This window comes from Hevea brasiliensis, chromosome 14, assembly GCF_030052815.1.
Source record: "Hevea brasiliensis isolate MT/VB/25A 57/8 chromosome 14, ASM3005281v1, whole genome shotgun sequence".
Taxonomy (NCBI): Eukaryota; Viridiplantae; Streptophyta; class Magnoliopsida; order Malpighiales; family Euphorbiaceae; genus Hevea; species Hevea brasiliensis.
In genome coordinates, this window is record NC_079506.1 from 9,039,756 (window position 1) to 9,054,710 (window position 14,955).

The window sequence follows — 14,955 nt, forward strand, 5'->3', positions numbered from 1 at the left end:
CCGTATAATTTTATTATTTTTGGAAATATCTTATAATTATCCAATTGTAAATATATATATATATAATTTTAAATCATACAATATAATTAAAAATTAAAAAATATATAATTAAGAAATAATATTTAATAGTTGTATAAATATAATATGTTGTGTATTGATAATTAAATTTAAAATAAAAATAGTAATAAGTATAATTTTTTATAAAATTAATTGTATAAAATTATTTAAATAATTAAAATTAAAATTGAAGCCGTATCAAACCTTATTGAGACCAAATAAATGAGAATTGAAACCAAATAATTGAGAATGAAACTAACCAAAATTGTGAAAAGCTAAATTAAAATCACATTAAAATTTCGTTTTTCAAGCAAATTTTAAATTGCCTAAAGCTCAATTAGATGGATTTATTGAAAATTTTAATTTAACTATTTTTAACTTTTTGTTTAATTTAGTTTAAAATTTTCTATTTAAGTTTAATTTAGTCTAAAAATCAAGAAGATAAAAAATTAAATTTCTTAATTTTTGAGCTTAAATCGAGAAATTAAAAAATTTAGTCTTAAAATTAAAAAATTGAAATTCTTAATTTTTTATTTAAATCAATAAATTTAACTTAATAAATTTTAATTTTGAGTTATATTGAGTTTAAATTAAAATTTTTAAATTAATTTAAATAAAAAAATTAAAAATAAATTAAATTAAACTTTTTTAATAAGAATAGAAGTTAAATTGAATATTTTGCTAATTTCAAATAGAACAAAGTCATAAAGGTATTCTTGTAACAGTACCTTAATTTATAGGGCTGAATATTTGATTAATAGAATCAGAGGAAACTAAATTTTTAACTAATTAAATTATTACCAAACTCTAAAAATATTAATTAAATCAAATTACAATTAAGTGAAAATCAAAATTAATTAAAATAAAAAATATTTAATAGCGAAAATCAAAATTAATTAAAATTGAAAATATTTAATCAGATTATAATTAAATTAATCGAAAAATATAAAATATATATTTTATATTATTAATTATTAAATAAAATATATTTATAAATTTTTATTTATTAAAAATAATGAATGTAATTTAATATTAATAAAATAATATTTATAAGTTAAATATTATTATAAAATTATATAAATAATAATATATAATATAATATTAATAAAATTATAATAATATATTAATTACTGAAAATTTGATTATTTTGATATCAAATTAGAGATAATTAAACTGATAATTTAAAGTTAAAAATTTTTGTTATCATTCATTGAAAACTGAACGGAACCGAATATGCTGTAACCGCAACCTTACTAATTTTGACTCTGTCTTGGCGAGGGAACTGGACTGGGCCGATCTTCCAATTATGGGTCAAGTTCAACGTGGCCCAGAATCGATTCAAACCAGACGCCAGCGAGATTTGAAGGCTGTATAGCTGCATCTGCTATCTGCTATCTGCTATCCTACTTTAGATGGCAAGCTGTGGAATACTCTTCAATTCATCCATCTTCAACAAGGTAAAGGTAACTGCGGAAGAAAAAAATAAAAAAAAGCTGTTTGGTTGATGAGAAAATACGAGAAATGATTGCTATTAGTTATAAAGGAAGATCAGATTTCTAGTTTCTTCTCTAGCCGGCAGCTACTAGACAGCCTTTTTTTTTTGTGGCTATATATAGAATTTTTTTTTTCTGTCTTGCTGCTGCTTCTCATCAACTGAACCAATTTTTTCGATGCTATCATGTCTTCCATCTGAACCTTTTTTTTTTCTTAATTTTCATTCATTTTCCCCGCGTTTTCTCAGCTACCAAACAACGTGCATTTTCTTTTTTTCATTTTTTAATTATTTAAGCTTTTGAAATTATATTTGAGAACCTCTGCTGTTCAATTACTTACAGATATTGCTAATTTTTGAACGGTTTTCTTTTTCTCAGAAATTTTTGTTGTATCATAAACCTGTTGTTCTGAGATCAAGATTCTCGAATTTGATAGTTCATCAAAGCCAAAAAATCAGAACGTTCATGGAAATGGAAGGAAACGGTGCTTCAGTGTCAGATGATGCGTCGAAACCAAAGATACCTCATGTGTTGACTGTTGCCGGGTCTGATTCGGGTGCTGGCGCTGGAATACAAGCCGATATTAAGGCCTGTGCTGCGCGTGGAGTGTATTGTTCCACTGTGATCACTGCTGTTACTGCACAAAACACTGTTGGAGTTCAGGTCTCGTTTTGATTGCATTGTCTGGTCACGAGAATCACTTCTTTATCACTGAGAAAATTTTTGAAACGAGAAATTAAATTCTAGATTTTATACTTTCTGTTTAATGGGACTGAATGCAGAAATTAGTTGTAGATATAATAAGCTAAATGGTATGAAGCCATATATCAAAAGCTGTCTGGTGACTTTAATTATTGGACTTTGGAGTGTTATGTTGGTGGTCATACTGAAATTCGTACATTTGTTTGATAATACTTGCTTGGAAATTGTTGTGGTTGTTAGGGTGTAAACATTGTTCCTCAGGATTTTGTTGCTGAGCAGTTGAAGTCTGTGCTTTCTGATATGCAAGTTGATGTGGTAAGTTGAATTTAAAGATTAATGGGGGTGCTAATTTGAATTTGTGGTAGAGTATGCATAGAAATTTTATTGAGGGAGAAAAAGAAACAATGTTGGCATTTCGGTTTTTGTTTTATGGTACTGATTTATAAGCTCAGTGATGGAGAAAAATTCTTGAATACTAACTTTGGGTTACTCCTCAATGTGCTTCACCATGTTAGCATCCACCCCACCCCACAACCCAAACCAATCCCAAACCCCAACCACCCCCCCCCCCCCCAACCGCCCTTCTTCCCCAACCAAATATATATATATATATATATATATATATATATATATATATATATATATAATGTATGATTTTGTAATGAATCGATTGCAATCTGATTATGTTAGGTGAAAACAGGCATGCTACCTTCTATTGATATAGTCAAGATTCTTAATCAGAGTCTTAGGAAGTTTCCTGTCAGAGGTATGCGGAAAGATTGAGCATCGATAGCTTGATTTTGTGTTTATAGTTCTCGTGGCTTTTGAGTTGACTTAATCAGATATTTGAAGGCAGCTTTGGTGGTGGATCCTGTCATGGTATCTACAAGTGGAGATGTGCTGGCTGGTCCCTCCATTCTTTCTAGTTTTCGGTAAAGTTGAAACTTGTTTTTTAAGTTTGTATTCGTAGTCTTGCCAATTGGTTTACATACTTCATACGTAAAACTCATTTAGCGAACTTTTCAGTCTGCATGTGTAATACAGGGATTTTATTGGCCTCTTCTGTCTATTGGATATATGTATGTGCTTATTGCATTTTTTTTATCCATGTTAGTATATGTGTGCGATTTTGATATTTCAGCATGGAAAGATAGAAAAAGAAAAAAGAAAACACTCTCAACAAACTAAATTTTTCTGATGCGAAAGTTTCTTCACATTGAACTTTGAAGTATTACCGCCTCTCATAAAAATAAATGTTTCTAATGCTAAAGTTTCTTCACATTGAAGTTTGAAGTATTATTGCCTCTCCACTTCTAAGTTATTATTAGCTGTAAGCTCCTTATAATTTTAGAGCAGCAATTGCCAACTAGTAAGCAACTACCTTCTTCCACTGAGAAGTTGCATCAAAGTGAAGTACTTTCATCATAAATAACTTAATTATTGTTTTCTAACTTAACTTCTAAAGCATCCTATTACACTGAAGTTTACTTTTCTGGATTCTAGCCATAAAAACTGCCGCAAAACATTCCTGCTGCGGTCTTTATCTTTCAAGAGGCTATAATTTTCTTAAAACAAAAAATACTTTCCTGCACAAGAAAATCTCCTTGTCGTTTATTGGCCAGCTCCATTAACTTCATCAATAGCTGGGCAACTGCTTTGTGTTCAGGTATTCCTTAGTCATTATCCAATATTATTGTTGCTCCTTTGCTGTATAGCTCCCATTTCTCTCTCACGTCTGTGCACTCATCATTTGTTTTATCAAGCTATAGACCATACAGTCGAATCATGCACTAACCATGTCCTTGGAAACAGTTAAATCATATCCTGGTGAATGGCTGGTGAGGATGATCTACCAAAGCTCAAAGGGTGATGCCTTTATATATTTATTTATTTTTTGGATATGAAAAGAAATTTTATGATAATGAAGAGAGTACAACATGGAAGATGAGATGTCCTCCCAGAAAACTCAACATACAACTACAAACAAAAATATAAAGAACAAACCAAAAAATATTAATGGCATCTAATCAAACTAAATAACACTCAAAAGAGATCTCTTGGAAAGCTCCAGAAGCAACATACAATACAAACCAAAAATACCACCTTTTCACACAATTAAAGAACAAACTTTTATTTTGTGAAATTGCCTGCGTTCTTTTGCATCTGAAGTCTCCATAAAACAGAAAAACTGCACAACTTTAAAGAACTCTCTTGGTTGTTTCCTGCCACCAAACCTATTTCTTTCAAAAAAAAAAAAAAAACACTCTTAAGTTTTTGGACATGTGTGAGACATTGACAATGGTTGACAAAATCATCCTTGATGAGCTAACTTTGCCACAAAGGCTGACTAAGTGCTGGTAATGGCTAATTGATTTCTTATACATAGGAGGGTTATTCTATTATTGTTATTTGAGCCTTTTTTTTTTTGGCATTTAATATAGGAGATTTACAGTAATGAATAAAGTCAAATTTCTGGTTCTTGAATGCAGAGAGGAGCTCCTTCCCTTGGCTGACATAGTAACTCCAAATATAAAAGAGGCATCTGCTTTACTTGGTGGGATGCCACTTGAAACAGTTGCTGACATGTGCTCTGCTGCAAAACTTTTGCATGCTATAGGTCCCCGGTTAGTAGAAATTACTTTAAATTCTTTGGTCACTTGTAATGAGCTGGTGTTGTGAAATTATTATGCACTTGCTATTTCTTTGCTTTCAGAAGTGTTCTTAACTTCATAATTACCTTCTCTGTAGGATTTGTGCTACTTATGGAAGTTGCAAATATCAATCTTGTTCAAATCACATCTTTTTCTTCTTTGAAAGCATAAGATTTGGTCATTTTACTTGCTTTAAGCTGAGACATAACTTTAAACAATGAGGCAGCTTTTGATTTTTTGGTTTTATATTTCAACAACAGACGAAAATATTTGAATCGGATGAGTGTTTTGGAGTGTTATGTGACTGAAGAATACATATCAAATTAGGAGAAAAATTCATATAATTGTTACTGATATAAAGTACAGTAATTTTCAACTTGAAAGTTTGATGAAAGTACTACCTGTGGAAATGTAATGGGTAGGAATTATAAAATATGGAAGTTTTCCTGTGTCACAACATAGGAAGATTAATTTACCAGATTTTTCACAACAGATAGTTGGGAATCACCGGTCTTATGGCCTGTTATGGTGATCACACTTGCAGTAACAGCCACTAAACTATATATCACCCCCTTTTTCGGAGCTAATCTGTAAAAGATTTATTATAACACTGGCCTCTACTTTTACTCTTTGACTGTGACGCCATGATACCGTGACACTGCAATTGGGTCATAGCACAACATAGCCTTTATTCCAGCACTGAATGTTTGGGGTAATGGTAAGTTAATTCGAGTTCTGTGAATGGAATAATTTGACATATTACTATTAGACATAAATGTGCTGTTTAGGACTTAGGACTAAAAGGACATTAGACTGAGATTAGCAGATGCTGTTTGAGCTGGCTGCTGAGCTGGCTGCTGAAGTTTTAACATTGTTTACATGGATTATTGAGCTTATCTTTTATCATTTGCATGTTTAGGTTGTTTAAATCCCCTTTTTTTCGCATTAGTGATTATTAATGTGGGGGAAAAGTTCTGCCATGAGAAATTGAACTCTGTGGCTTCATTTCTTGCTTCTTTTTTAATGTATACGAAGTACTTTGTGCGTGCACTGCTTTTCAGCTTCTTTTAGCAAATCTATTTGATAGAATGGATGCATCATCATCATCAACTTGAAACTGAAGGGAAAAAAATTGTGTACTTGAACTTTATTGATTTTGCCTTCCAGGAATATACTCGTCAAAGGTGGTGACCTCCCTGACTCTTTGGATGCTGTTGATATTTTCTTTGATGGTATGCCTAAGTTTTACAGAATTCTTGAGCAATAAAGATATTAGTGTTTCCTCCATTTGATGTATGCATGAACTGTTAATATTCAAGGTAATTATAAATCCGTTATTTTCTTTTTTTTTTTTTTGCATTGCAGGCAAAGACTACCATGAGTTGCGCTCACCTCGCATAAAAACTCGCAACACCCATGGTACTGGTTGCACATTAGCATCATGTATAGCAGCTGAGCTGGCTAAAGGTTCTTCAATGCTTTCGGCTGTTAAGGTAACTATATTATAGTGCTAGTGTTTTCAGTTCCCACTCCCAGCTATCTTCATCTGGTTCATAATTCAGGACTATAGCAACAAAAGCTTTTGCAGAATTTGGTTTGTAAAGTCAAAATAAAGTCAAGAATGGACTCAATAATTGCATAATTAGATTATTAAAGTCTTTGATTTTGTGTGCCAAGTTTTGACTTTTAAGAGTAATCTAATTGATGGTTTATGGGCTTTATGGAATTAATCGTTGAGAAACATGCTCTAGTTCTTCTATGTTGACCTTGATGTGCTGATGTGCTTTAATATCTATGTGACCTCCACGTCCTTTTTCCTTCTCTTTCCTTCTCACTCGTGATCGTTATTGTTTCTCTTTTCCTTCCTTCTAAAGGGTGTATGAGCATTGTAGTTCTTATGTGTCTGAGTTTGGGCAGGTAGCTAAGCGCTATGTTGAGACTGCCTTGGAGTACAGCAAAGACATTTTCATTGGAAATGGGCGGCAAGGCCCCTTTGATCACCTATTAAGGCTTACGAATAGTATTCGCTCTGGTCGACAGCAGACATTCAATCCAAGTGACCTATTTTTATATGCTGTTACAGACTCTCAGATGAATAAAAAGTGGGGACGATCTATGGTGGATGCCATTAAAGCAGCAATAGAAGGAGGTGCTACCATTGTTCAATTGAGGTTTGACTGCTTATAGCTTGCTTCGCATTCAGAAGGCTGGAATTTTTTTCCGTTATTTAAAATATATCTTACAAGAAGAAAACTGAAATGATTTTCCTAGCATTTCAGTTATGTTCTTCAAATTTCCAACTGATGCATGATGTCTTAACCTTTTAATTTTTTCAATTTAATGCCCATTATAATTTGCTTTAGATTTGCTTTTTCTTTACTTTCCATGATCTAAGAGAAAAATTATAGTGGTTCTAGGATTCGAGCTTTGAAGTGTCTTGACCATTTTTCTATAAATATGATTCTCCATCACCATTGAGTACAAACATGTTTTATTTGCGCACTCTGTTTTATTGCCTTGAAACAGGTTGATGTTTTTATAAATATAGCTTTGCTTTCTTAGTCCGACCTGTGCAAGGAGTAACTGCCCATGCAAAATGATATATCTACCAGCATGCTTCTGTTAATACTGAGAATTTGCTTCTTAGGGAGAAGGATGCTGAAACAAGGGAGTTCTTGGACATGGCAAAAGCATGTCTTGAAATTTGCCGTTCCCATGGAGTTCCTCTATTGATAGATGACCGAGTTGATGTAGCCCTTGCATGTGATGCTGATGGCGTACATGTTGGTCATTCTGATATGCCTGTTCGTATTGCCCGCGCTCTTCTTGGCCCTGAAAAGATAATTGGTGTATCATGCAAAACACCTGAGCAAGCCCAGCAAGCATGGATTGATGGTGCTGATTACATAGGTTGTGGTGGTGTATATCCAACAAATACAAAAGCAAACAATCCAACCCTTGGTTTGGATGGGTTAAAAGCTGTTTGTATAGCATCTAAGTTACCAGTGGTTGCTATTGGTGGCATCAATGCTTCAAATGCAGGCTGTGTGATGGAAACTGGAGTGTCAAATCTGGAAGGCGTTGCAGTTGTTTCAGCTCTATTTGACAAGGAAAGTGTTCTGGCTGAGACCAGGAATCTGCATGCAATACTGATGGAGGCAGCATCCCAGGTGAAGTGAAACATATATGTAGGCTATTCTTTGCTGGTTAGTCCTTGCAGTTTTCAGTGTTATACAACGAGTTCTGTGCATTCGTGGTACAATTTTAAGTGTTTATTTCTTCAAATTTTTTTTATATTGAGGCAGATTTAGTGTCCAACAACTAAATAACGAAAAAGAATTCTTATAATCAATCCTAACTATTAGTATTAAGACTTAATTGTTGTTATATTTCTTCAATTTTTACCTTCGATTATAAAAAGAATTAATATTTGAAATTAAGCTGAAACTATCCAGAAAAAAGAATATAATCGTAAAAACTAAGCCTTCTTTTTAATGTCTATTTGACTCTCGAGTTCTAAGAAATTCAATGTTTAAATAATTTACACTTTTAATAAAAAAAAAAAATCTACATATTTCTGAACCAATTTAGTATGTGAATTGTCAAAAGTTCGGTTTTTAAAATGGTTTGTTTAATATGAGATTAAAAAGGGTTGATTATTTTTCTTATAACTTTTATTCTCTTATTAATGTTATTTAGATTTTTAAAAGATTAGGTTAATTTTTCAACTAATTTATTAAATAGGTCAAATGTTAATTTTAAAGAGTATGTTAATAATAACTCTCCATAAAAATTTAAATTTATAAAAATTATATTTAATTCTTAATTTTTTAATATTTTATGAAACACGTGTGTATTAATATGGATTTAACTTGTTTTTAAATCCGTTATTTAAATTATGCAACATTACATATTAATTGGTGGCAGATCTAAGTAAAACAATAAAGGGTTTTTTACGCACCGTTGTTAATAAGAAACAAATTAGCAAATGGAAGATAATTCAGAAACAAAAGAATGGAAAACCATTTTTTGGCATTACCTTTATCATCTACTAATAATTTGAGAAGTAACTGTTGTCAATGAAATAATAGACCACTTTGGTATTGTTATTGAATTTTTGTTGAAAAATTATTTTTTCAAATATATTAATTAAAAAATATTAAAAAATAATTTAAAATTAAATTTAATAAATTTTAATTATAAGAATACTAAAATGATAAAACTATTTTTTCCAAAACTTCTTTTTCACCTAGCTCCCTTTGTGGTTGAGAAGTAATCCATCTCCATTTCACATGGTTTTTTGCTCAGACAATTCTGATGAAAATTAATTTCAGAAAATTGCAGAATGAAGAATTTAGCAGTTCCCCATATGCAATAGTGAAAAAAAAAATTCCTAAATGCTAACTAAACGAAGAAGAAACCACAAAAATAAACATGCAGGCAGAATCAGCTGATCCCAATCACACAATGAAAAGAACAAGAAAGAACCACCATTAAGGATAAAATAATAATAAAAGGATAGACCCACTTTCCTTCCTACCTGGTTCACATTGGTCACTGAAAGAAAATCCTTGAACAGCAAAAAGAGAACCTATGGCACCTGTAACCTTTGCTGGCACCATCCTTTTTTCCATACCTTTTGGGCATGAATAGGATTCCACTACACCTTTACGTTTCATTTCCTCCTCAACACACGTGATATATAAACACTCACCAAACTTTTATCCAGGCAAAACATTCTCTTGACCCAGATCTAATGCATGTTCAATCACATCCACATACTCCATCCCTTTTCCTGATTACTAAATAAATTGCTGCTATTGAAGTTAAAGGTCAAGATTGCAAAGGGCATGCAGACAAGGGCACTTTCTGATTCAGGCCCTTAATCGGTCTAAACTGACCTGACCAGAATCAAGTTCAAACCAGACTGAAAATGATCAATCCAATCTGGTTCTAAGCAATCAGATAATAGTTCAACATAACTACATAAGCTCAGGAAAACATGTTAATGTTTCAAAGCCAACCACAAGCAACACAGATAAATTATACTAATATATGTTATTGATATGGTCCTTCAACTGACATACAATGTACACAAACAGTTGACAAGATTTTCTTCAATAAAAGCCTACACCATACAATGCCCTTACTTTATGACACTATCTTAACCCTTGGAAAGACAAAGATAAAAGCAGAGCAGACTCTCATAGTTATCTTTCAAATCTTCATAAATCATAATTCCAATTTCTCAATAATAAAGACACTCTAATTCCCATATAAATTGGAATCAAACCCTTCCTGCCCAATAAGCTATAATTTACAAACATTTATTCAAGACCATGTCCTAAGTACAAAGTTTTATACAACCACAATAGCATCCTATAGATATTCAAAAGGCAAAACTTTAGATCACTGGTATCTGAGAAGGAGCAAATTAATCCTTTAACTCACATGAAATTCTCCACTTGCTTGCGCCTCCTTAACTCTCTTATCATATTCATCTTCCTCTTCTTCTTCTTCAGCCTCTGTGTCATCTTCCTTTCCATCACCGTCTTCTTCTCCTCCCCAACCAAAGCCTCCAATAGATCGAGATACCGAAGGAGGAACTTTGGCCTCTTCCACAATCTTCATGATTTCTTCATCATTTTGTAAGGAAAAGGTATTATTTCCTCGCCTATAGTACATGGCTTGAGCTGCCTCTGTCAGTTCCCTAGGCAAGTTCGTCAAAAACCATGGATGGCTCTTGATTTCTTTAATTGTGATCCTCTGTACAAATATGCAGAGTTTAGAACAGCAAGTATCCTATTACAGAAGAACTCACAAGGAAGTGTGTGAAAATAAAAACAGGACACTCTATTAATAACAAATAATTAACAATAATAGTAAATGATAAAATGATATAAGACAAAATTCATAAATCTCCAAAGGCACCATTACTGATGTGAACACCACTTAGAATTAGATACATATTCTGAAAATTCCACAGGAGACACGCACTACATAACTTCAAAGAAAGATTTTTCAATTTTGTGAACCATTAAATTATGAGAAATTTTGCATTTGGCAACCAACCAGATTATATAACAGGTGTAAAGGGAGAAGAGAAGAAAAAAGGACTTAAAGCACAGAAGATTATATATTCCATCTAATAACTAATATGGAAGCAAAAATAAATAAAGAGGTTCTCCACAGCAACCATGGTTATAGCATATCAACATATATACCTACTACCTACGGGTGTAAACGTTTAAGTTTAACAGCTACTGTCGAAAGGCACAACACTAATTGATCAACACTCTTGCAATCAGTTGAGATCCAGATTGCTTGAATGCAGGCTTCAAAATTATATTAAGCAGGCACAATTATGAACAAATAATTCAATATAGAACCCAAGGAAACTGAGGATTTAAGTTCTCAAGGCACCACAGGAAAACATAACTGCTTAACAGAATATAAGTGAATAGCAAAAACCAATGAAAGAATGTAAATGGGCCACAATAATTGCAAAATCAAATTCACCCAGTCTTAAAAATTTCCCTTTCTTACTTGAAAAGGATGATAACCTCGTTTCCACAGTTGAAGGCAACAAGTCTTGACTCATGACACACCATACAACTACTACTCTAATCATCTCCCATAACAAGTAACAGCAACCATGTGCATGCCTAAATGGCCTCTTCTTTTGGATAAAACTTTCTTGCTTTACATTACATTACTTCTGTGAATTATATAATGTGAAAATAACATATACAAAAGTGTTGCAGAAAACGCATAAACACTTAAATGAACAGAAAAAAGAATACCACCACCAATAACAATCATGTAATAAAATTAGGAAGTAAGAGGGTAGATAGTTTCTCCAATGCATTTGATACTCATATTTGATGTCATCATGGAAAAGTTCTTAAACTTGTAGATTAAATTACTTGGGCAGAACAGCAATAGAGGGAACAGAAATCTACAAAGATCATCTATTTTGCAAACACACAACAAAATACCAACAAAATGTATCTCAATGCTATCATTTTCTTCATGCTGTCAATTCTTAATATTTTTACGGAAGTTCAGCCACATACCCTGGAAGGGTTTGCAACAAATATGCGAGAAAGGAGATGTCTGCAATCTTGAGATATGTGGACATAGTCAGGGATCTTGTATTGAACAGCCATTATTCTCTGCAGAACAACAGGGAAACTATAGATGCTGAAAATAGAAAATTTTCTGAATGGAAGGGAGATAAAAGGAGAGAACAAGTTACATTGATAGTTTTTCTGAAATTCTTTGGGTCCTCTTGATCTTCAAATGGGTATGCTCCAACAAGCATAACATACAGAGTCACTCCACAGGACCATACATCTGCCATCTGAACATCAGAGTAAAAGTTGAACCAAGATTGTGAGTGAAATGAATCCATTCATGTTCTTTGTTCATAACTCTTCCAGCTGTGCCAATCATAAGTTCAAAGTCTATATTCTTTCCAGGACAATTCATAACTCTTCCAGCAGTGCCAATCATAAGTTCAAAATCCATGTTCTTTCCATGAAAGAAATAGGATATAACCGCTTGCCTTTCTAAATTTTTCAAATGCAGAGAAAAATAGGTGTTGTAGTAATTAAATTCATAAACAGATCACAAAGAGGCCAAAATTCTTATTGATCAAAATTGATGTGGTCTGCCATTTATATTGATCAAAATATCTCACTCATGATACACTAAGTGAACAACCAAAATGCAACTTTACATGAACTCAGGCATTGCTACATGTAACATGGTGAAAATTAACGTAAACAAAATCCTAATTAATCATGCCTTGTGTCTGTGACCTATGTTCAGAACTCTATGAGTAACTGTCTTTTTGAAATATTTCCTTCAATTTAGTGATATAAAACAATCTAAGTTACCTTGCCGTCGTATTCTCTCCTAGAAAGAACCTCTGGGGCAATATATGCTGGAGTGCCAACTGTGGATTTGGGTCTTGAATGCAGCAATGATGACTACACAAACAACAATTAGAAGAAAATGAAAATTCCACATTTAACTCTTAAGAGATCAAAAAGTACCAATTAGCTTTTATTTTGAAACCTTAGAATAACCAAAGTCACAGATTTTCAGTCGTGGTGCTGGGCTTCCGTCCAGCAAGGTATTTTCTAGCTTCAAATCTCTATGGCAAATTTGCTGCAAAATATCAAAATAAAAAAAAAATAAGCAAAAGATGGATTTCTCTAGCAATTAAAAAGCACAAAGTCGTAAATTGAATTTACCAGAGCATGGCAGTAACTGACTCCTGAAATAAGCTGTTGAAAAAAGTATCTAGCCTGGAAAAGAGTCAAAAGGCAAATTTAGCAGACACTCAAAACAAAACAAGAATCCAGACTAACTTCAGTCTCCTTTGTTTTATTCCAATTATTTTCCCTCCCAATTAATACAAAACTAATTGTAATTAATGCAACCCAATCCTGAAAATTGAAGCTAAGAAAAGAGACAGAAAAAACCTCATCTTCACTGAATCTTCCAGCATTGCAGATTCGCTCAAAGAGCTCTCCTCCTGCAGCATATTCCATAACAATGGCGAGATGGGTTGGTGTCAAAACCACCTGCATAAAAAATAAAAAAAATAAAAAAAATAAAAAAAAAACCTCCTTTTACATCAAAGAACAAAAATTAATGCTCTTGCAACAAACACCCACCAAATAATTGGAAAAGAAAATTATACATATAAAAAAAAAAAAAAAAACTTCAAACCAATAAAATGAAAATGAAAACTTGTAAGTGTTAACAACTAACCTCCTTGAAACGAATTATGTTTGGGTGGATAAGCGATCTGTGATTTATGATTTCCCTTGCCACATTCTCATCAATCTGAATCCAAATAGAGAATACGTAAGATTATTGTAACAACAAATTCCTTACCATTTTTTAAAGTCACTAGAAAAAATCTAAATTCTGCCACTGGTAATTCTTCTTGCCCAAAATCTTTTCTTTTTCCCTATGCATCACATTTCCAGAGAACATATAAATAAATTAAATATTTATTAATGATAATATATAAAAAAAACCTTGTGGCCGCGCTCGATGTACTTCATAGCGACGAGCTCTTTGGTCTCCTTGTTCCTCATGAGCCTGGCCACTCCAAAATTCCCCGATCCTATATCCTTCACAAGCTCGTACTTGTCCATTTTTTTTCTCTTACTTCCCACAGCTAACAATTAAAATAAAAACCCTTAATTAAGCTCCAATTAAACCCGCTAATCAATCCGAATTCAACTACAATTCATATCTCCAGCCTCAAAAACCGTAGAAAGGCAAGAACTTGACAATAACAATTTAATCAAAAAAGGGATTTGCAGAGAGAATGATGGGAATCTAGGGTAATTAAGAGAGATTTAAGCTAGAAAAGGGAGTGGTAGTTATGGGTTTGAAGAGATTTGAAGGGAAGTAATGAATCTGTGAAACTTGAAGAGAAAGGAAAGAATCAAACTGTGAATATTATGAGGAGAGAATCTAAAAACTGTAGCTTTGGGTGTTCACACAGAGAGAGAGAGAGAGAGAGAGAGAGAGAGAGATTGTGTCCTTTTGCACAGAGAGGCTGAGAGAGAGAGAGAGAGAGAGAAGAGAGAGAGAATGTGCTCAATTTGAAGAGAGAGAGGAATGATGGAATATCTCACTGTTTCCCTTATGGGAATAAATATATAGTGTGGGATGGCTCAACTTCCTTATAGTGGGGTTGCTTTCATCTTTTCGAATTTCTCCTTTATTTATGACATCATCATGAGAGAGAATTCAGAATAGGCGTAAATATGGTTTTTCTCTATTTTGGAGAAGTATTAAAATGATTTCTCTTAATTCAAATAATTTCATAAAATTTTTTTAGAATTTTAATTAAATTTTACGTGTTATATATTTGATTTAAAAATTTTCATTTTAATTTTAATTTCAAAAATATTATTAATTTAAATATATTTTATAAATATATGAAAAAACATGTTACAATAAAATTTATCATAATAATTATATTAAAATAAAAATATAATTATTATTTAAAGAAATTCTAA

General features: G+C 32.4%; 2 protein-coding genes across 6 annotated transcripts; one reads left to right on the top strand and one right to left on the bottom strand.

Moving 5' to 3' along the window:
• Positions 1-1,443: 1,443 nt before the first annotated feature.
• On the top strand, positions 1,444-8,281 carry LOC110648899 (thiamine biosynthetic bifunctional enzyme TH1, chloroplastic). 5 transcript variants are annotated; one of them, XM_021803272.2, is made up of 10 exons: positions 1,444-1,514; positions 1,929-2,213; positions 2,493-2,567; positions 2,943-3,018; positions 3,109-3,184; positions 4,742-4,876; positions 6,071-6,135; positions 6,269-6,396; positions 6,821-7,074; positions 7,551-8,281. In XM_021803272.2, the coding sequence occupies exons 1-10, from the start codon at positions 1,470-1,472 to the stop codon at positions 8,080-8,082; spliced, it is 1,671 nt and encodes a 556-aa protein (XP_021658964.2). In that variant the 5' UTR covers positions 1,444-1,469; the 3' UTR covers positions 8,083-8,281. The 5 variants fall into 5 exon arrangements, with proteins under 5 accessions (XP_021658964.2, XP_021658963.2, XP_021658965.2 ...); XM_021803271.2 differs by having other exon boundaries at positions 1,445-1,520; XM_021803274.2 differs by having other exon boundaries at positions 1,450-1,514; positions 1,987-2,213.
• Positions 8,282-9,946: 1,665 nt separating this feature from the next.
• LOC110648898 (serine/threonine-protein kinase SRK2A) lies at positions 9,947-14,532 on the bottom strand. Its single transcript, XM_021803270.2, has 9 exons — positions 13,960-14,532; positions 13,688-13,762; positions 13,396-13,497; positions 13,165-13,218; positions 12,986-13,078; positions 12,805-12,897; positions 12,162-12,266; positions 11,980-12,078; positions 9,947-10,669 (listed from the first exon to the last, which is right to left on the bottom strand). Exons 1-9 carry the CDS (start codon positions 14,077-14,079, stop codon positions 10,346-10,348), a joined length of 1,065 nt encoding a protein of 354 aa, XP_021658962.2. The 5' UTR covers positions 14,080-14,532; the 3' UTR covers positions 9,947-10,345.
• Positions 14,533-14,955: the final 423 nt, after the last annotated feature.